Here is a 21,399-nt window from a genome sequence, read left to right as displayed (position 1 = left end):
CGACAAACAAACGGGGCCTGTGGAGGCCCAGAGGCTTGATTGGAAAGGGCATCATCGCAAATACCGGGCTGTGTGCCTCTATGCGCACAGGCTGGTGCACGCGCGTGTGTGTGTGTGTACCTTTTGGAAAACCTAAAATTGCAGGCACCGTTTCACAGAATGCCTGCAAATGCTATTTCGCTTTACTCTACGGCAAAAACCAACCAGTGTGTGACCATGTGTCTGCTCCTGCATGTTGGCACCACACAGCTGTACACATCTTCATAGCACACGCGCAGATGTGATTATCCAGAGCAGCTTTCAAATAAAGCAGTAGAATGAGCCCTACATTCTAGTATCACCGGCACAGCGAGTAGCCAGGATGAGGAGCGTTGAGGGCTTAGATAAGTGAAGAAGAAAAAAAAGTAGCCAACAATGAATAAGTACAAGGACAATGCCTATTTTTTCCAATTCAACAGCATGCAGTGCATGTAAAGGAGGGAGGTAGGGAAGCGGGGGTGGTGTGTTTTTTCAAGTAGTACTTTATTGCGGAAGATGTGACGAAGCTTGTTCCACCACTCAGGGGTTGAGAAGAGTCAGGGCTGGGTGGAGTGGAGGTCCAGGTCACTGTAGAGGTGGAGGGGGGGTCCAGGTCGCTGTAGAGGTGGAGTGGAGGTCCAGGTCCCTGTAGAGGTGGAGTGGAGGTCCAGGTCGCTGTAGAGGTGGAGTGGAGGTCCAGGTCGCTGTAGAGGTGGAGTGGAGGTCCAGGTCACTGTAGAGGTGGAGTGGAGGTCCAGGTCGCTGTAGAGGTGGAGTGGAGGTCCAGGTCGCTGTAGAGGTGGAGTGGAGGTCCAGGTCGCTGTAGAGGTGGAGTGGAGGTCCAGGTCACTGTAGAGGTGGAGGGGGGGTCCAGGTCACTGTAGAGGTGGAGGGGGGGTCCAGGTCACTGTAGAGGTGGAGGGGAGGTCCAGGTCGCTGTAGAGGTGGAGTGGAGGTCCAGGTCACTGTAGAGGTGGAGTGGAGGTCCAGGTCACTGTAGGGGTGGAGTGGAGGTCCAGGTCCCTGTAGAGGTGGAGTGGAGGTCCAGGTCACTGTAGAGGTGGAAGGGCTAGGTGCCAGGTCACTGTAGAGGTGGAGGGGCTAGGTGCCAGGTCACTGTAGAGGTGGAGGGGCTAGGTGCCAGGTCACTGTAGAGGTGGAGGGGCTAGGTGCCAGGTCACTGTAGAGGTGGAGTGGAGGTCCAGGTCACTGTAGAGGTGGAGTGGAGGTCCAGGTCACTGTAGAGGTGGAGTGGAGGTCCAGGTCACTGTAGAGGTGGAGTGGAGGTCCAGGTCGCTGTAGAGGTGGAGTGGAGGTCCAGGTCACTGTAGAGGTGGAGTGGAGGTCCAGGTCACTGTAGGGGTGGAGTGGAGGTCCAGGTCACTGTAGAGGTGGAAGGGCTAGGTGCCAGGTCGCTGTAGAGGTGGAGGGGCTAGGTGCCAGGTCGCTGTAGAGGTGGAGTGGAGGTCCAGGTCACTGTAGAGGTGGAGGGGAGGTCCAGGTCACTGTAGAGGTGGAGGGGGGGTCCAGGTCACTGTAGAGGTGGAGGGGCTAGGTGCCAGGTCACTGTAGAGGTGGAAGGGCTAGGTGCCAGGTCACTGTAGAGGTGGAAGGGCTAGGTGCCAGGTCACTGTAGAGGTGGAGGGGCTAGGTGCCAGGTCACTGTAGGGACAGCTAAGTGCAGAGAAGCTGCAGAGCACAGGACGTGGACTGGACTGGGGTGTAGGGGTGAACTGGTGAACCATGGAGGTTAAAGAGTGCAGCTATACTCTTGGTAGCCTTGCATGACACCACCTGGGTTTTGAATTTGATTCACAGGGAGCCAGCGGAGAGAGCGTTGCAGGAGGGGAATGATGTGGGGAGATTTTGGGAGGTTTAAGACAAGGGTTGCAGGATGAACTGTAGGGGGTGAGGAGGGTCATGGGGTTGTGCAACTTGGATGCTGCAGTGTTGAGTGCATAGTAGTAGAGACATATTAGTATAGTAGGTAGTCATATAGACATGGACGATTAATTAGTGGAAGAGTGCATAGTAGTAGAAGCATTTCATCATAAAGTATTCTTTTTTTTTAATCCACTTTTTCTATTTTTCTCCCATCCCAATTTCGTATCATCCAATTCAACCCTCCCCTGTCTTGAACGCTGTTTCTTGCCTCCCACAAGCCGGCTGCAATGTGGACTAAGTCATACATAGCACGAGTCCCCTCCGATACTCGAGGTAACAGCAGTCACATCTTTTCACCTGCGCGGCGCGATCTTTCACCGTCAGGGGTCTGCGCTTTGGAGGGGCGCCGCCCCCATCGCTTCCTGATTCTACTGCGCAGGCGCACCAACCGACCTGTAGGAGTCGCTGTCCACAACGCCCGATCCCCACCCATCAGTTTCCCACCCCCTAATACTGCCAATGTGTATTAGTACGGACGACCAGCTAAACTGAAAGCAATGTGGAGCGCTGGGCTCGAACAGGCGAACCCAGCGTCTCCAGTATTCGTGGTGAGCGTCTTGCCCACTGCACCACGTAGCCGCCCTATCATAAAGAATTCTGTATTTTATTATGACAAATAATAAACAAACTTGAACTTGGTAGTCAAGTCAGGAGATGAGTCCTTCACGACAAAGGCACTGATACTATGGATGCTGTAGAATGCAAACCCATGTAGTCCTGCTATGTAGTCTTTGCATGGCTGATTGTCTAGGACCACCCAGAGATTCTTGGCAGTCGGGGCAGAGGTCACTATGGTGAACTGTGGTCTTCTAGAGGGCATGATGTGTCTGGGAACAACAGCTTGGCCTTGCCACGGTTGAGTTAGAGGTGACGGATGCACATCAGTCTGGCAATGTCAGCTGGCCATGCAGGGATACACAACTCTACTTGTGTGTTAGGATAATGGATAAGAGATAATGGCACTTCTGTATGGTGATGACGACGTGCTACAGGCGCCTGACATGTCAGCTGCACACTACTGTACGCAAGCATAGATCTGACCTGTCAAGCTAATGAGGTGTGTAACACCGGGAGATGTAATTACACTGGGACATGTAATAATAACCTTTTCCTTTAGAAGAACTTTACAATGTAATAATACCGGGAAATGTAATAACCTTTCAAAACCATTCAGCTGAGTAACAATATTCATCCAACAGTGTTGAAATTTGGGTGCTGCAGTGTTGAGTGCATTGTAGTAGAGACATATTAGTATAGTAGGTAGTAATTACGACAAGGAAGATTAATTAGTGGAAGAGTGCATGATACTGTAGTAGAAGACAGTAAGAAGATTAGTAGTTTTTTCCTTTTTTTTATCTTTCTTTCATTTCAGTTATTGATTGAAGAAGTGTGTTTTTAGTCGACGGCGAAAGATTGGTCATGTTTCGGCTGTCCTAACTGTGGTGGGAAGTTCGTTCCACCATTGTGGAGTGAGGACCGAGAATAGGCGGCTTCTCTTTGATCACCCTCCTGGAGCTCGGATAGGAGTGGGTCTGAGGCGGCCAGAAGATGTAGAGCGGAGGGGTCTTGACGGTGTGTAGTTAGAGACCATTGATCGGAGGTATTACACATCCAAAAGGTTTTACTCACCGGATAATGTAATACGTTATTACGTTATTCTGGAAAAGTTGTTACATTATCCGCTCCACATATTTATTATATTATCTGGCGAGTTATTACATGATCTGGTTATATTACAAGTTCTTCTAAAGGAAAATGTTATTACATTTTGAAAAGTAATTATGAATAAAAAGGTTATTACATTTCCCGGTGTTACAAGGTGCACGATAACAACGACCCTGGAAACACTGAGAAGAGATGAAGCGTATGAAAAAAAATTAAAAGCGATTGCAAACAAATAACATAACGGAGGTAAACGTGACGCAAACAAATGAGCTCGAGTTTGATGGCCTTCCTCTTGTCCTTCCTTGGTGAGCTCGGAGCGACAAGCCTGAGTGAGACGAAGCTGACTACAGCTGAACTACATGAGCAAATAAATACCCCATGCTAATGATCGCTACTCCAGACATTTTGTTTTCAACCCATTAGCGGATTTGGGCAACAGGGCTGTCTTCCCCCACCGGCAGCCAAAGCTGTCAACAACAGATTAACAGCAGCATGATTGTCATATTGAATGTAGCCAGAACTATTAAGAGACCCGCGGTCCCAGTGTAGCTACATTATTCATACTCAGTTAAAAAAGCAGTGTGAAACAGCTTCCACACAATCAAGTACAGTGTTTCATATCGCTGACAACAGCAACAACTTGCGACGCCTCCGGTATGACTGCTGACAGGTGCTCCGCTAATTAGCTGATTGCATAGGAGGGCAGGCCCTGATTGAGCAGTGGGGTATTTTAAGGAGAGAGTAGATTGAAGGTTTGGAACGGATTGTTAAAGGGGCACTTCGCCTAAAAAACAATGCTGATTTATTTTGCACATAATCTCACACACATCCAAAAACACACATTCATTCAGTTTGACAGTTATTGAGAGTAAACGAGAATATGGTCGCCAGTGATGTCATCTGGGACATTGAATCCTTGTGTTGCGTTAATTACAGCTCCATGAAATGATAAGACAACTGTCCATAAGACAAGTTATCGCTTTTTTATTTTTTATTTTCATGATTTCTTGGAGCTGTAACACAATAATTCAATGTCCCCAATGACATCACCGGTAACCAGATTCAAACTCATGACTGTCAACAACTAAATTAATGTGCGCAAAACTGATTGTAAAACAGAGTTTTTGGATGCGTGTGAGGTTATGTGCACAATAAATCAGCATTGTGCTTTGGTGAAGTGCCCCTTTAACGGCCTCTCAATTGAAGCCTGACTGGAGCAATACTAGCTCAAGACTGATGGAATCTCTTTCTAACCAGTAACGACAGTGAAGCTAGAGTCAACATCAACTAATTAAACAGCAACAGTAATAACTGACGAAAAAAACGAATTCTTAATTTAGACTCAGTAGTTAAAACGAATTATACTATTGCAATGGATATCATTTACTTGAGAACTAGCTTCAAATTCTTCATCTCTAGATTTGACAGATCACTTAGTTTGTCCGAGGGAAGCAACAGTCATGATGGGAGGATACAGGAAAAGAGGGCGGGCTTGAGATAGGTCAATAGTTGCACCATGGATTTAACATTACTGTGTGCGTTGGTATTCAGAGAGGGTCTAGTACAGATTCTACAGTACAGTACAGTAGAGTTTCAGAGTAGAGTAGAGATATTCAGCATTCAGCATACTTCAACCTTTCTCCTCTTGAAGAATAGGCCTAGTAAACGTCCTGGTACAGGATGGCAAGCACACCTTTTTGGGTAGAGCAAGGCACTAACACTGCCAGGGTTAGGGGTTTGATTCCCACAGGGGCTACCCATGCTAGAAAATGTATGCACTCATGGTACTGTAACAAACAAAAAACAAAACAAAAAAAAGCCTGTAATGTAATCTGTGCATTCATTAAGAGTGAAGCTTGAAAGCTTCTTAGGGAGAATGTCACTACCGTCACCACCAGGCAGCTCAAAGATGAAAGATTAAATGAACGGAGCATGGAATTAGAGTGACATTTAAAATGGCTGAGTACCATTTTCTGGAGGAGGAAATGTTTGTAAGCTAGGACAGGTCAGTGTTGTAGTACTGATTTTCAGGACTTGTGACTCGACTTGGACTTGAGCACCGATGACTCGGACTTGGACTCGAGCATTGACTGCATTCGGACTCTGAAGGTGCAGACGAGGACTCAGACCTGTTAATTGATAAATACAATTATTTATAATTTTTTTTTATTGTAATAGGCCCTAATCATTTGGCATAATATATGTATGGCTAGTGCATTTCTTTGGCTATTGTGTCACAAAATAAATAAACTCCCTTTGAAATGGTGACGCTGTCATTTATGTTTAATTTAGACCTTTTATTAATTGTATGTCAGCTCTTTGACTGCCAGAGTGGACTCAACCTTGATGACTTGGACTCTGACTCGGACTAGGGTAATGGGGACTCGACTCGGGCTCTTCTTTGGTGACTCGGACTTGGACTCGGACTCGAACACTGGGGACTCGAGACTCAACTCGGACCCGAGATTAAGTGACTCGACTACAACACTGGGACAGGTATAACTTACATTTCTGAGTTTGTTTGTTGCGTTTGTGAGCACACTGTCTAGAAGGTTTGAGTGGTGCAGGCAGAGAGGGCTGCTTGGCTGGGGCACACAGGATACCTCAGACAAGCGGTGCATTTGTCAACCCGAGTTGCTTTTTGTTTAACTGCAAAATGTATCAAGCCTGCAACTGTGCAGTAAAACGAGCCCTACCTGCATTGATGCCTGCTAGCTTCCCCTGAGGGGTGACCGCACAATAAAATCAATGGACGCAGGAAAACAAACAAACACAGAAATGTAAGATATACCGTATGAGCATTTCCTCTTTTCAGAAAATGGTACTCTGCCTATTATTGAATTATGTATTTGAAGTTCTCATTTTGTAATTCCGTGCTCCACTCGTATCTACAATGAGACACCTGGTGGTGACGCCCTCTCCCCAAGACGTTTTCACAAATTTTCATTTCTCACCGTCTCACTAAATTGCAGGCTTTTTTCATTGTTGTAGTTGTAGATTTTGAACAAATTTGAACACATTTTAAAGGAACACACCAACATTTTGGGAAATTACCATCTTCTCCAGAGACAAGAAGATAGATACCCGTTTCCTCACTGTGTGTTCAGTTCTGCATGTTAGCCTAGCTTAGCACAATGAATGGAAGCGGACATGACCAGTTAGCCTACGCATTGTCCAACTAACACCTCTCCCGAAGGCTAACCGGTCATGTCCGGCTTCCATTCAGATCATTTGAAGCTCAGTCTCACCTTGTCGTATGGGCTGGTGTTTACTGTAGGCCAGCGGGGCGATGAGGAAGCGCATCTCGGCCACGGGGGTCCAGTGGTGCAGGATGCGGACGCTCCACACGCCGGGCCTCAGCGGCTGGTTGAGGGGCGGCCGGTAGTGGGTGAACTCCGCGCTGGCGTCGATGAGGATGTCGTACGTGGCCGCGATGACGTTGGTGGGGTCGATCCACACCACCGTGACCGTGACGTTGGGCCCCTTGTTCCACCTCTGCATGCCCACCGTCTCGTCCATGGGCCCCATCAGGCCGCCGAAGTTCCGGAACATGCGCTCTTTGGCGTCCCACTCAACGCCGATCTGGCGTGGAGAAAAGGGGAAGAGGGAGAGAGGAAGAGAGAGAAAACGTCATGAGTGTAAGGAGAGTGAGGGAGGAAGAGAAACAGGGAGAGGTAGAATCATGGGGGAAAGCATTTTAATTTTTTTTTATTAAACTGTTTTATTTCATCTTTATTTAATCAGGCAAGTCATTAGCAACAAGCTATTACAGTGGCGCCCTGGTAAAAAACTGAAAACAGGCAGAGCTGGATGAGGGAAATTAATAGGTTAAGTAGATTCACTGCTACTAATATGCACATACAAATACGGAGCATACTCATTGTATGCATCAACATCTGGTCCAATTGTCAGAAAATTCACATCTTCACTGTAATAATAATAATTCCTTACATTTATACAGCGCTTTTCTAGACACTCAAAGCACTCCCCCCAATGTAGGGTGGAAATTGCGGGAGCATGTCTATGTTCCCCGGGTCCTATGTTCCCCGGGTTCTATGTTCCCCGGGTTCTATGTTCCCCTCTTTGATTGATTGATTGATTGAAAATGTTAGACCACCAGCCCTGATTCCAAACTCTAACCTTAACCAGTTCGAAAGAGGGCCTAGGCTTAACCGTTCGAAACAAGGCGGACATTAATAATTAATAAAATAATAAAAATTTATAAAATGTTCAATCTATTAATCAATCAAAGCGGGGAACATAGAACCCGGGGAACATAGGACCCGGGGAACATAGGGATGATCCCGAAATGGCCTCCTTCACCACCACTGGTAGCACCCAACCTTGGGCTACACAGGCTCAATGGCTGCCATACACACGGCACACATCACACTACACGATGGCTGAATAATTCTTTGTTTCATAAATCTGGAGCTTCTTCACACACATCTCATACTACAGTCCAAAACCTCTGAAGAACGTAGATAAACTGTATTATATGCAGATACATATCAGGGTAACTCAGGTAACTAAGTACTTGTACTAAAGTGACATTTTGAAGTCTTTGAGTGAAATGCACCTTTAGCTTCCGTCTCTGCCTCACAAGACATTGTATGTTTTTACACCATTGTCTTTGGACTGCATTGTTCCACATTGCCTGTTACAGCATCATGTTCCTGAGTGTGCCTTTAATGTGTGCTGTGGGAATGTGGATCCAGCAGGTCGAGGCCGCAGGCTACAGTATAGGCTGAGCCAAGACCTCAGACAAACTCCACTGGGACAGATCAATCAATCTGTCTGAGAGAGAGAGAGAGCGAGAGAGAGAGAGAGAAAGAGAGAGAGAGAGAGAGAGAGAGAGAGAGGAGAGAGAGAGGAGAGAGAGAGAGAGAGAGAGAGAGAGAGAGAGAGAGAGAGAGAGAGAGAGAGAGAGATGCCAGGAAGGATGGTGTAGGAGTAGGTACAGCTAACAGCCGTTAATGTCTTCATTGCGGTCAGCACTGTAACTTAAGAGGTGGGGAGCATATGTTAGAGGAGAGGAGGGACGGTGGGTTGGGATCTTGCAGGGAATGCAAAATGAGAAATGGAGAGATCAAGATTGATGGGAATGAGAGAGAGAGAGAGAGAGAGAGAGAGAGAGAGAGAGAGAGAGAGAGAGAGAGAGAGATGTCTATCGGGTGTGTTAGCAGAAATGTGAGAAGAATGGTGGCTTTGGAGAACGTTCATCCTTACGCCTGCTGATTAACACAGCATCACCCTGCTGGAAGATCAATGGCTGCCTGGAACTGACGCTGTATTAGACAAGTGTGTCTGTTTACGATGTATAAATAGACACCCCCTAACAGAAGTCAGAGAGCGAGAGGGAGAGAGGGAGAGGGAGAGAGAGAATCCCACCGAGCCAACCTCACTCATCCGTAAACGGATCCTGCAGTTCCATCTCAATCACTCGGCTGACCTCTGCCACGTTTTGCCCGATGGACCTTTTCTTTCCTGTCTTTCCATCCTCCACAGCCTCTCTACCAATCAGCCATATTGTCCGTCAGCTCTGTGTTTCATTATCTCTTTCAGACCCATCTCCCTGGCACAGACATCCCCCAATAGATTGGCAGTCGTCTCGTTCTTAAGCTCCGGACTGAAGTGAAAACAGTATTGACGGAGAAATCTCACTGTAATCCACTATAAAAGGGAGACTGCAGACAGCCAACTACGGTGTGTGTGTATGTGTGTGTGTGTGTGTGAGAGAGAGAGAGAGAGAGAGAGAGAGAGAGAGAGGTCTGAAAGATAATGAGTTATAGGTTGAAGGGCTGTTCCCCATAGTAGATTACTGGATGAATCAGTCAGTTTGATTTTAGTTGACTGAGACTTTGTTAGTCGATGCATCGTTTTTGATGCCTTTTCCCCCCATGCTGAATGAGTTATTTTCTGAAAATAGCTAAATAATACCATGATCATTGGTCAATGAAGAATTTCTTTAGTCAAGGATTGCTCTAATAGGTTGGCAATCTCTGTCTGAGACATTGAAGTCCACAAACTATATCAACCATCTACATTTTTAGATCAAGAGATTGGGGTCCAAATTCCAACTGCCCCACGGCCCTGTTGACACTATTTGAATTTAACTGTATGTGTCTAACCAGGAGGTGCAATAGTTCATGATCTGAAATGTTTGAGTTCAGCCTTAATTAATCCCCTTAGGGAAATTCATCCTCTGCATTTGATCCATCCTAACCATTTAGGGGCAGTGGGCAGCCACACACAGTAACCCACGCTAACACGGGGAGAACATGCAAACCCCACACAGAAGCCCCCCCAAGGACCTTCTTGCTGTGAGGCAACAGTGCTAACCGCAGCTCCACCGTGCCACCCAATTGAGAGCGAGGACGTCTGGATATTAATAATTCTTTCACCGATGTCTCATGTTCATAAGGGATTAAATCCGTGGTTCTATCTCCAGGTAATGGCAGAAGCCATCAGAAGTGAGAAGAAGTGCTTGTTTGTGACCTGGAAGTGGGGCAAAGGGGGATTAACTTCTGGCCGATTTCAGCTCTAGTCCCTGGGTGACCTTATGACCTCCGGCCCCTCAGCCCGTCTCTGGCCACGACTCAATCAGCCTCGGGGCTTTAAGACCACCACTCAATCAGCGACAGGCCTTAAGACCTCTTGCCAAGTCTGTAGCTTATGACTTTCATTTACTTATCCCAGCAGGCTCTCTGTGGACCCTCCTGCTTGGAACTAACGCTGATCTGGGATCCTCGTCGTGACCTCTCAGGGCTCCACAGCGTGACTTTCATTTACTTATCCCAGCAGGCTCTCTGTGGACCCTCCTGCTTGGAACTAACGCTGATCTGGGATCCTCGTCGTGTCGTGACCTCTCGGGGCTCGACTGCGTGAGCATTTCACTCGCATTTGCAACTAAAAATAGATGTGTGTGAACAGGAAAAATGATTTAGGAGCGCATGTGCTGGTAAAGATTATATCCTACAAGCTGACAGTCCAATGATACCCCTCCCCCCCTTCCCCCAGCTGTAGGTCCATTCTTTTCCATACTGTACATGGGCTCTACTTGGGCGGCCTGCCCAGGTAGATTAACTGCCACGCTGTTTTTCCATCTGTACTCCCTGGCGCCAGCGTTTTTTTGACCATTTTCATGATGTTTGCAGACCCATCGTATATTCTATATTATAGCTATGGAGACAATAGTATGGCTCATTTGAAAGGAAATATGTATACTCCAACAGGGAAAAAACCTTTAGTTCTACATACCTTCGTTCCTGCGCTATCCCATGCAAAAAATCGTCCCGTTTCTAAATAATCCAGTTCTGTTTCCTGGAATGCGAGATATGACGTGTTTTGTGCGCATATGCGCATTTCGTCCGGGTTGCTCACCTGACACCTATATTATTTCCAGGTCAAAGGTAACATGACCATAGTAGAATGATTCTCAAACCATGGGGGGGGGGGGTCCCTTCACGGAATCGTTTTCTGACACTGGGGTCATTACAAAGGCATGTTTTATGATGGTGTTCGGTAAAATAGATGTTACCTTTGTCAGCAGGTCCACAAGAACCCTGTCCACTCTTGCTCCTAAGTGTCTTGGGTCAGAACAGGAACAATAAATAACATTAGTTGGCCCTGGCAGCGCCGTTAGCGTTACATCCAAACATCCTGTTTGAAAATACTAGAATCCAACATAGTCTGGTGAAAACGCACCTTATCATCCATAAGTGTGATCGTTTTGTCCTCTTCATAATAATCTCCAATAGTTGCTGGTACCAGTTGCCTCTGGAGTGCTCTCCCGGCGGCCGTGGAGCGTTGAACAGAATAATGTTACCTCCTCGGCCGGTTTGACTATAGTATTTTTATGATTTACCAAAAGTGCTGAGTCCAATGTAGTCTGGTGAAAACGCACCTTATCATCCATAAGTGTGATCGTTTTGTCCTCTTCATAATAATATCCAATAGTTAGTGATCGCCATTGAAGGTACCTCTCTATCCACTCCTGCTGCCTCTGGAGTGCTCTCAACTACTGTGGCGACTAATCCTGCCAGCGTGAGTGAGCGGTTCCCTTTGCCGCACGGTATGCCAGGTCGAGGGCCTTGAAGCGGATACGTGCAGCGATGGGAAGCCAGTGCAGGTCCCTAAGAAGTGGGGTGACATGGGCCGACTTGGGTAGGTTTGAGATCAGGCGGGCCGCTGCGTTTTGAATGAGTTGAAGAGGCTTGGTGGCAGTGGCCGGGAATCGGAAGAAAGATTCGATAAGAACCGGATTAGTTAAGTGAAATCAAATTTCTTTGTGTGCTCCTAAATTACATGTGCTCTTCTGAGGGAAAAAGTAAGCCTCAAGCCCTGCCTCTACTCCTACTTGGTGTATGTCACAATCTCAGTGGCTCAGGAGGTAGAGCAGTCGTCTGGTAATCCGGAGGTTCCCGGTTTGATTCCCGCTCCTCCCGGGCAGCGTGTCGAAGTGTCCTTGAGCAAGACACTTAACCCCTAATTGCTCCCGATGTGCAGATTGGCACCTTGCATGGTGGCCTCTGCCATCGGTGTGAATGTGTGAGTGAGTGGGTAAAATGTGAGGAACAAATTGTAAAGCGCTTTGGATAAAAGCTGCTATATAAATGCAGCCGTTTACCATTCCTCTGCTTGGCAGAGAGGAGGGAACCGAGGGCTCCTTCTCCACTCACACTTTCCCCGCTAACCCAACCAGACGATTCACATTTCACGTTCATGACTAACGACCGCGGCTGATCTTCGGTAGCGACTCGCTCACCCCGACGCCAATGACCTCAGCGGTGCGACAAACCCTAAATCCAAACTCCCCGGCCGTCTCGCAGGAAAACCTTCCCAGACACACGTAGATGACTCATCCCCGTTTACCGTAACACTGATACATGTCTACAGTACCTCTCCGTGTGTCTGTACCTCATCTGTAATAACATTTACTCACGCTGACTAACTGTGCCCTGACATCATCTTCTCCACATCCCCAGACCCGGCATAAAAACCCCTCCTCGCACCAGAACGGCAACTCGTACTTTCCGTCCTCTAACGCTGACCCAGCAGCCTTCTGGAAGCGTGTCTTCTCCACGTCACCGACCTGGCAGGCGCCTCGAGCCCGACGTCCCGTCCCCCCCGTAAAACAAGGACCGGTGCATTTGATCAGGCGAGTGGAGCAAAAGGCAGGCCCGGCCCACAGCACGCATCTGGCCCTGATTAAAGTTGTGGGGTTTTGAAGGCCCCCAGGGCTCCCGTTCAGGACGCTTATTAGTGGCACTCTTGGTCGGGGTAATCAAACACAGGTGTTCGACGCAGCGCCGGAGGGTTCCCCCGGGGGCGCTCTTTAAACTACTGAATATCTGTGGTCAAGATGGATGGACGCTCGCCTATAAAAGATACACTGCAGAGAGAGGTGGATGGAAGAAGGAGGGAAGGTGTAAGAGAGAGATAGAGAGAGAGTTATTGAGCGAGAGAGAGAGAGAGAGAGAGAGAGAGAGAGAGAGAGAGAGAGAGAGAGAGAGAGAGAGAGAGAGAGAGAGAGAGAGAGAGAGAGAGAGAGAGAGAGAGAGAGAGAGAGAGAGGGGTGTGTGTGTTTAAGTGTGTGTGTGTGTATGTGTGTGTGTGCGTGTGTGGGCACGTTTCTGTGAATACACACCATCAGGAGTGTAGGTGTGTACGTGTCCTGATTCAGGGATCGCATAGGGATCGATTATTGTTTGACATCCTGATTTTGTTTGACGGTGCTATTTTAGTGTCACACGGTTACGGTTAGGGTTAAAGTTAGTGTTAGGGTTACTTACAGAATGCATGGAAGTCAATGTAATGTCGCTATATTTCATGTGTGTGTGTGTGTGTGTGTGTGTGTGTGTGTGTGTGTGTGTGTGTGTGTGTGTGTGTGTGTGTGTGTGTGTGTGTGTGTGTGTGTGTGTGTGTCTGTGGTGGCGTGGTGGTGGGGGCATCTTGCCAATGTGCACATGTAGTGTTATATTACACTTAAAAAGTGGTCAGACTCCATTTAACGCTAGTGCTTTGACAAGTGGGAGCCGTTCCTGTGGCCTTTCTCTGTTCGCATAGAGACATAGGGACAAAACAGCCTTGTGTCTTCAATGGAAGTCTTATATCTTAAGAGTATATTGTGGGGAAGCTGGGTAGCGTAGAGGTCTAAGCACTCGCCTACCACGGCAGAGACCAGGGTTCAATTCCCGGCAGCAGGGAGGGGATCTGAGGGAGATGGCATGAATCTCCTAGTGAAACTCCTAGCTGTCAGGTAAAAAATAAGCGGCTGGGTGACTCCACATGGAGGAGGCATGTGGTAGTCTACACCCTCCCCAGACCAACAGTAGGGCAGCATGTTACTAGTCTACACCCTCCCCAGGCCGACAGTAGGGCAGCATGTGGTAGTCTACACCCTCCCCAGGCCGACAGTAGGGCAGCATGTGGTAGTCTACACCCTCCCCAGGCCGACAGTAGGGCAGCATGTGGTAGTCTACACCCTCCCCAGACCAACAGTAGGGCAGCATGTGGTAGTCTACACCCTCCCCAGACCAACAGTAGGGCAGCATGTTACTAGTCTACACCCTCCCCAGGCCGACAGTAGGGCAGCATGTGGTAGTCTACACCCTCCCCAGGCCGACAGTAGGGCAGCATGTGGTAGTCTACACCCTCCCCAGGCCGACAGTAGGGCAGCATGTGGTAGTCTACACCCTCCCCAGGCCAACAGTAGGGCAGCATGTGGTAGTCTACACCCTCCCCAGGCCGACAGTAGGGCAGCATGTGGTAGTCTACACCCTCCCCAGACTGACAGTAGGGCAGCATGTGGTAGTCTACACCCTCCCCGGACCGACAGTAGGGCAGCATGTGGTAGTCTACACCCTCCCCAGGCCGACAGTAGGGCAGCATGTGGTAGTCTACACCCTCCCCAGACCAACAGTAGGGCAGCATGTGGTAGTCTACACCCTACCCAGGCCAACAGTAGGGCAGCATGTGGTAGTCTACACCCTCCTCAGACTGACAGTAGGGCAGCATGTGGTAGTCTACACCCTCCCCAGACCAACAGTAGGGCAGCATGTGGTAGTCTACACCCTCCCCAGACCAACAGTAGGGCGGCATGTGGTAGTCTACACCCTCCCCGGACCGACAGTAGGGCAGCATGTGGTAGTCTACACCCTCCCCAGACCAACAGTAGGGCGGCATGTGGTAGTCTACACCCTCCCCGGACCGACAGTAGGGCAGCATGTGGTAGTCTACACCCTCCCCGGACCGACAGTAGGGCAGCATGTGGTAGTCTACACCCTCCCCAGGCCGACAGTAGGGCAGCATGTGGTAGTCTACACCCTCCCCGGACCGACAGTAGGGCAGCATGTGGTAGTCTACACCCTCCCCGGACCGACAGTAGGGCAGCATGTGGTAGTCTACACCCTCCCCAGACCGACAGTAGGGCAGCATGTGGTAGTCTACATCCTCCCCGGACCGACAGTAGGGCAGCATGTGGTAGTCTACACCCTCCCCAGACCGACAGTAGGGTAGTGTAATGACCAGGAGGGAATTGGCATAACTACAAAATTGGGGGATGAAAGAGAGAGAGAGAGACAGAGAGAGACAGAGAGAGAGAGAGAGAGGGAGAGAGAGAGAGAGAGAGAGAGAGAGAGAGAGAGAGAGAGATTAAATAATTTATTATCCAGATCAATGGTAGGTGTCTATACAGGCCTGTGTATATTACACAGTAAATTACAGGTAGAGGTGGGGGTCCATCTGTCACAGGCAACACATACTGTATATTACAGGTAGGGGGAGGGTTCATCCGTCACAGTCAACACGTATGATTTACCCGCTATGTTGTAATGGACCGCTTAAAGTCAAGTCGGACTTTGCGAGTGAAATACTACAAGCTTTAATCCTTTAGTCTCTTAGTAGCCCACTACTAAATCAGGCTGTCACTCTTAAAAAGAGGCCTATAAAAGATCTGAGGGGAAGAGGAGGAGTGGAGAGGAAGAAAGTAAAAGCAAAGAGAAGACAGATGAAAAGGTAGATGGGAGGGGGGGAGGAACAACTTGTAAAGTCCAAAGTACAGTGTGTTTTTTCCTAAGTTTCAGCCGTAGTATATATAGCTTTGGTATAATATGTCCTGCGTGCTAAGCAGACCTGAAGAGAGAGAGAGAGAGGTGCTGATACCACCGCTCTACTCGGCTGTCATGTTCTGTCTATCTCTGAACGAACGACTGACTGACTGACTAACCGCCAGTCACGGTCCAGTACCCCCCACACCCTGCGCCTTCCTAGTCTGAGAGATCGGATAACGGACACAACATTGCATCACTTCCCTGTCACTCACAGTCTCCTTGGCTGGAGAGAGAGAGAGAGAGAGAGAGAGAGAGAGAGAGAGAGAGAGAGAGAGGGAGACATGTGATGGTGGCCCTCTCTAGGGTCACTGGCAGTAGAGGTCACAGTGGGGCTACTGCAAAAGGTCAAACAGGCCAAAGGCTTAAAGGTCAGATGTACACAAGCCGTCCATGTCTGTCCGAGCCCCCCCACTCTGTCCACACCGTCCCGAGTGTCCAGGTTCTCATAAGTTCATCTCCAAATTCATTCACACGTCGATGACATTTCCATCGCTTTTCTGCTTCATAAGACGCAATAAGCCATGTGTGAAAAACCCCAAAGAAGGTCAATATACATTCACTCAGTTGATTTGTCTCTCTTTTTAACCCTTTCACTACCACTCGCCCCAAAGGGTTAACCCTTTCACAGCGACAATACAGGCGGTTAACCCTTTCATCGCCACACAACAAAGGGTTGACCATTTCACTACCACACTACAGAAGGTTAACCCTTTACTAGCACACTACTGGTAGTGAAATGGTTAAAAACACGCTCTCCGGCAGAGGCACGGCGTAGCCGCTGTGTCCTAAAAGAGGCGTAGCAGTAAACACAAACACCGATCAACATAACAAGACAATCAGGGGAAGCGTTCCAGTGTGAAGGTGAGAAGACGTCCTATTAGGGAGCGACAAATAAGCAGCACGCAAGCCGCTCATCCACATAAACTCTGATGAATTCAATCAATTTACATTTTACAAGGCCATTACGGGCGGACGTTTAATTGCCTCGGGGCTCGTTTCTCCGCAAGGTCGCCATAGCGATGAATATAAGGTCACCAAGGCGATGAGCCATGCGTCGCGCCTCCCATGCTATTCCACCACCGCGGTGTTGTTCCTATGTGGCGCTTATAGTGCACTCGTTAATGTAGTGGGTGACTGACCGGTCGCTGTGTTCGGTGACTTATGACCAAATGAGTGGCTTTTCTGACACTAATGCGTTAGATAAACACTGCAAAGCGACGCGTCAGATAAACACTGCAAAGCGACGCGTCAGATAAACACTGCAAAGCGACGCGTCAGATAAACACTGCAAAGCGACGCGTCAGATAAACACTGCAAAGCGACGCGTCAGATAAACACTGCAAAGCGACGCGTCAGATAATCACTAGGGGTGGGAATCACCAGTTTCATCATGATACGATACGATATCGATTCTTTGGACAACGATACGATATTTGCCGATATCACAAAGTCTCTCACGATACAATACGATACGATTAGATTCAGGTGCCTGCGATCGATATGAGATGATATCATATGCCCATTTAACACAATCAGTTATGAGACTCGCCACAGGATTTTCAAAATAAGAGTATCGATATGAATCGATCTTATTACATCGCATCGATCCGATTCGATCGTTGATAATTACATCGATGTATCGATCTGGATCGATGTATCGTCCCACCCCTAATAATCACTGCAAAGCGACGCGTCAGATAACACTGCAAAGCGACGCGTCAGATAAACACTGCAAAGCGACACGTCAGATAAACACTGCAAAGCGACATGTCAGATAAACACTGCAAAGCGACGCGTCAGATAAACACTACAAAGCGACGCGTCAGATAAACACTGCAAAGCGACGCGTCAGATAAACACTACAAAGCGACGCGTCAGATAAACACTACAAAGCGACGCGTCAGATAAACACTGCAAAGCGACGCGTCAGATAAACACTGCAAAGCGACATGTCAGATAAACACTGCAAAGCGACGCGTCAGATAAACACTACAAAGCGACGCGTCAGATAAACACTGCAAAGCGACACGTCAGATAAACACTGCAAAGCGACACGTCAGATAAACACTGCAAAGCGACACGTCAGATAAACACTACAAAGCGACACGTGACGACATGCCGTCTCACCTCGGAAAACTGCAGCCGGGTGAAAGTGCTGCTGGGAGGGGAGGTCATCTTGAAGTGCTTCTTGGCCGACACCCACGTCTCCAGGGTCTCCAGCTTGCTAGTTGCCAGGTTGGTGGCGTGGTGTTTGACCAGGTAGCCCTGGAACTGGTCCGACTGGAAGTAGAGGTGGACTGACACCGGGTGGCCCATTGGGAAGTACCTGGCAACGCACAGAGCATTGAGACGGAGAAATCCATTAGCAAACAAGATGCATACCGACCTGTTTGAGTTTGAGTACACACATTGACATTGCAGTTCGTAAACTGAAATGATGCAGGATGCAACGCAACACAAACACATAATAAACGAATAAACAAACCGTTCAAGGCTATATTGATGTTTACAGTCCATTATTATAAAGACTCATAGCTGTGGGCAGGGTTCCATTTTTCAGGGTACCTGCCAGAGCTCACTCGTTTTCAGGGGGATGAGGTCGTGCTTTGATGAGCTTTATCGCAGCCTTCTCTCTCCTTGACTGCAGGGTGGGAAGAATCGGAGTGTCTATTTTTGCCATAATCCTGATTGCTCTTTTTTTTTATATATTTTTTTTTTACATTTTCTAAAGCAAAGCTCCTGCTTCTTTGAACACCCAGCAAAACAGCACACTGGCATATTCCAGACATGATCAGTATCTAGTAGACGAGTTCTCCTGAGGAACTCTGTTTCTGGTTGACACGGTTAAGAAATGTGTCATCTTTTAGATTCGATTCGATTCAAATGTATTGTCATCATACAGCACAAGTACAGTACAACGGAAATATGTTTGGCATCCAACCAAAGTGCAAATGTAGCAGTAAAGCGCAACAGCAATATACAATGTACAGGTGGTTAAACTGGGTACAATAAAATATACAAATTAGTATTACTGAGTGTAGTGCTAATCAGATGTATGTACATGTAATATGAGTTGTATTATATATTATATTATATATAGAGACAGTATGACTACTATTGACCAGCAGCGTAACTAGTAAGAGTAGGATATGTACATGTATATGTAGGTGAGGATAGGTAGATATGTGGTGTGAATAAATATATATATATATGGTATATAGGCTACATGCTATCATACAGAGCTAAGCGTTATGTGCAGGTATACAAGCAAGTATATGAGGGGTTATATGCAGGTATATTCAGACAGATATTGGTATTTAAATATATATGCAGTAATATAAATATATAAATGTAAATATGCTGTATATTGTTGTACATCCTATCATACAGAGTAGGGGTAGACAGTGAAAGCAGTTGGTAGGTATAAATTGAGTATAAATTGAGTATAGGCAACAGAGTTCAGAGTCGTACCGTATGGGTAACAGAGCCTAGGGTGTAGGCAATGCAGTCAGAGTTCAGAGTTCATATGGTGGGGGGGCTGTCAACGTGGCACAGAGTTTAGAGAGATGACAGCTGAGGGAAAGAAGCTGTTCCTGAGTCTGCTTGACTTGGAGCGGAGGTTCCTGTGTAGAGGCTCCTGGAGGGGAGGAGGGCAAACAGTCCTTGTGGGGTGAGAGGTGTCCTTAACAATGCTGCCTTCCTCAGACACTGTTTGTGGTACAGTAGATAGCAGGGAGTGGTGTGATACTGGTTTTCATTTCACCACCCTCTGCAGTGCTTTCCGGTCAGAGGCAGTGCAGTTGCCGTACCAGACTGCAGTTGGTGAGAATGTTTTCAATGGCACACCGGTAAAAGTTTTCCAGAATCTGAGGGGACAGGTGGGCTTTCCTCAGTTCCCTCAGGAAGAAGTGATCTAAGTGATAGGCCGGGCCCTCATTCATCAACGTGTTCTACGCACAGATCTGTGCTTACCCTGTGCATACGATCATTTCTAAGCAAAGAGTGGGATTCATCAATTTCGATTTGAACTTGACTCCGTGCTTATGTCTACGCACAGGTCAGAGCACACTTACCTGACGCCCAGTGGTAGAATATATTATTACAACAAGGAAATGAGCTTCTGTGCATAATAACACTGGCGGAGCGCAGTCAGTCAGTAGCCTACACCCCGTATATTCCGATAACGCTATATAAACCATGCTGCATTCATTCTGAGAGAAAGATCTATTATTCCAAATGCTATTTATAGGGTTTTGACCATAATTACACTACTGTTGCTATTTTACAATGAACTATAATGAATTACGGTTCATACAGAACTTCTGACGGGTGTAGAAGAAAACAAATAACGAGAAACAATTCCACCTTGAAGGTTCTCCAGATGCTACCTCCTTCCAGGTGCTCAAAGACCCATTTGCCACAACTTAGATGAGAAGTTGTGGACAAATGTCCATACTTTCTAGATGTTACGTTAGTGTGACACGATCCACCCGGGCCAAAGGCTTGAAATCCCGCCTCCAGGCTCGTTCATTGGGTGGGTGAGTGGAAGCAGAACTCCTGGCCAATGAACGAGCCAGGAGGCGGGATTTCAATTGAATGCATGGGCAAACACGTGCTTGCTCATGTGCGCCACACACATGTGTGTGAGAGTGTGTGTAACTGAAAATGTGTTTGTGCAGTACTGAGCATACAACTGGATAAAGGAGACTAGGAATTAAACTGCAAGATGTGTTTGAGAGTTTGTAAACATATTGTATTGTTATAGTTGTTCAAATTGGCCCCCGTTAATGTAAATTCATCAAGTATGGCATTTGTTTCTACCTTCACATTGGAGACATGTGAGAAGAAAAATGTATTCATGAATTCAAGGACATGTTTGGGTGAAGTATTCCTTTATTGGAAATGATCAAGTGGCTGTTTTGTGTTTCTTTCATTTCCTCAGTGCTTGTGACGAGTATTTGAGAAAGTGCCTCAATTTCGGAAATACTGCCATATATCGTATATAGGACACCATACAAGGAGGACATCTAACAAAAAAAAAACCTAGATGGCTTATAAAACACGTGATAGAATCTGGATTCACTAAACACAAGACAGAGTAAAAGTGCCATCTTATTCCTACCTGCTGTGCTGTTTTTAAAGGGCAGCCGTGTTGAGTGGAATACCTAGATTCATTTGGAGAACTCCTGGAGGGGAAAGGCTTTAGAAAATGCTAATGCTGCACGGCGCTGATGAATGCTAGGAGTGAAGGTTAGTGAGTGGTCGATGAGCTCCATGATTGCATGACTGGGTGGGGGATATAACTCAACGACCTCATGAAGGCATGTGCTGGTTGGTTGATGTGCTCAAGCTCTTAAGGGAAGGGGATGGGTGGGTATAGCCGGATGGACCGCAGTAATAACACAGTAGTCACTCACAGGGTGTATTGACCGTTTATTAGGTTAGTCACAACCTGCTGACCTTGAGCAGGCCACTGACCCAACTCTTTGGAGACGCACACATGCATACGCGTACGCAGGCACACTAGGTATGTACCCAATTCCGGTGGGAAGCCGGTGGGGTATGTATCCTGGTCGTTGTAAACTGCGACTCCTACTGGTCAGTCGTTCCCCCAGTGAAACTCCTCGCTGTCAGGTGAAAAGAAGCGGCTGGCTGACTC

At 47.5% G+C, this 21,399-nt stretch overlaps 1 protein-coding gene across 1 annotated transcript in view; it reads right to left on the bottom strand.

The window, feature by feature from the left end:
- The window catches only part of xylt1 (xylosyltransferase I), a 129,286-nt gene that overhangs the window by 3,235 nt on the left and 104,652 nt on the right, over window positions 1-21,399 (bottom strand). Inside the window, exons 9-10 of the mRNA XM_084318564.1 lie at window positions 17,868-18,066; window positions 6,876-7,209 (exon numbers count right to left, since the gene is read on the bottom strand). Coding sequence (XP_084174690.1) covers window positions 6,876-7,209; window positions 17,868-18,066 — 533 coding nt within the window. The remainder of the gene's footprint in view (window positions 1-6,875; window positions 7,210-17,867; window positions 18,067-21,399) is intronic.

This window comes from Notolepis coatsorum, assembly GCF_963971535.1.
Source record: "Notolepis coatsorum genome assembly, chromosome: 7".
NCBI lineage: Eukaryota > Metazoa > Chordata > Actinopteri > Aulopiformes > Paralepididae > Notolepis > Notolepis coatsorum.
Note: the sequence above shows the minus strand (reverse complement) of the source record. Positions and strands in the feature narration are given on the sequence as shown.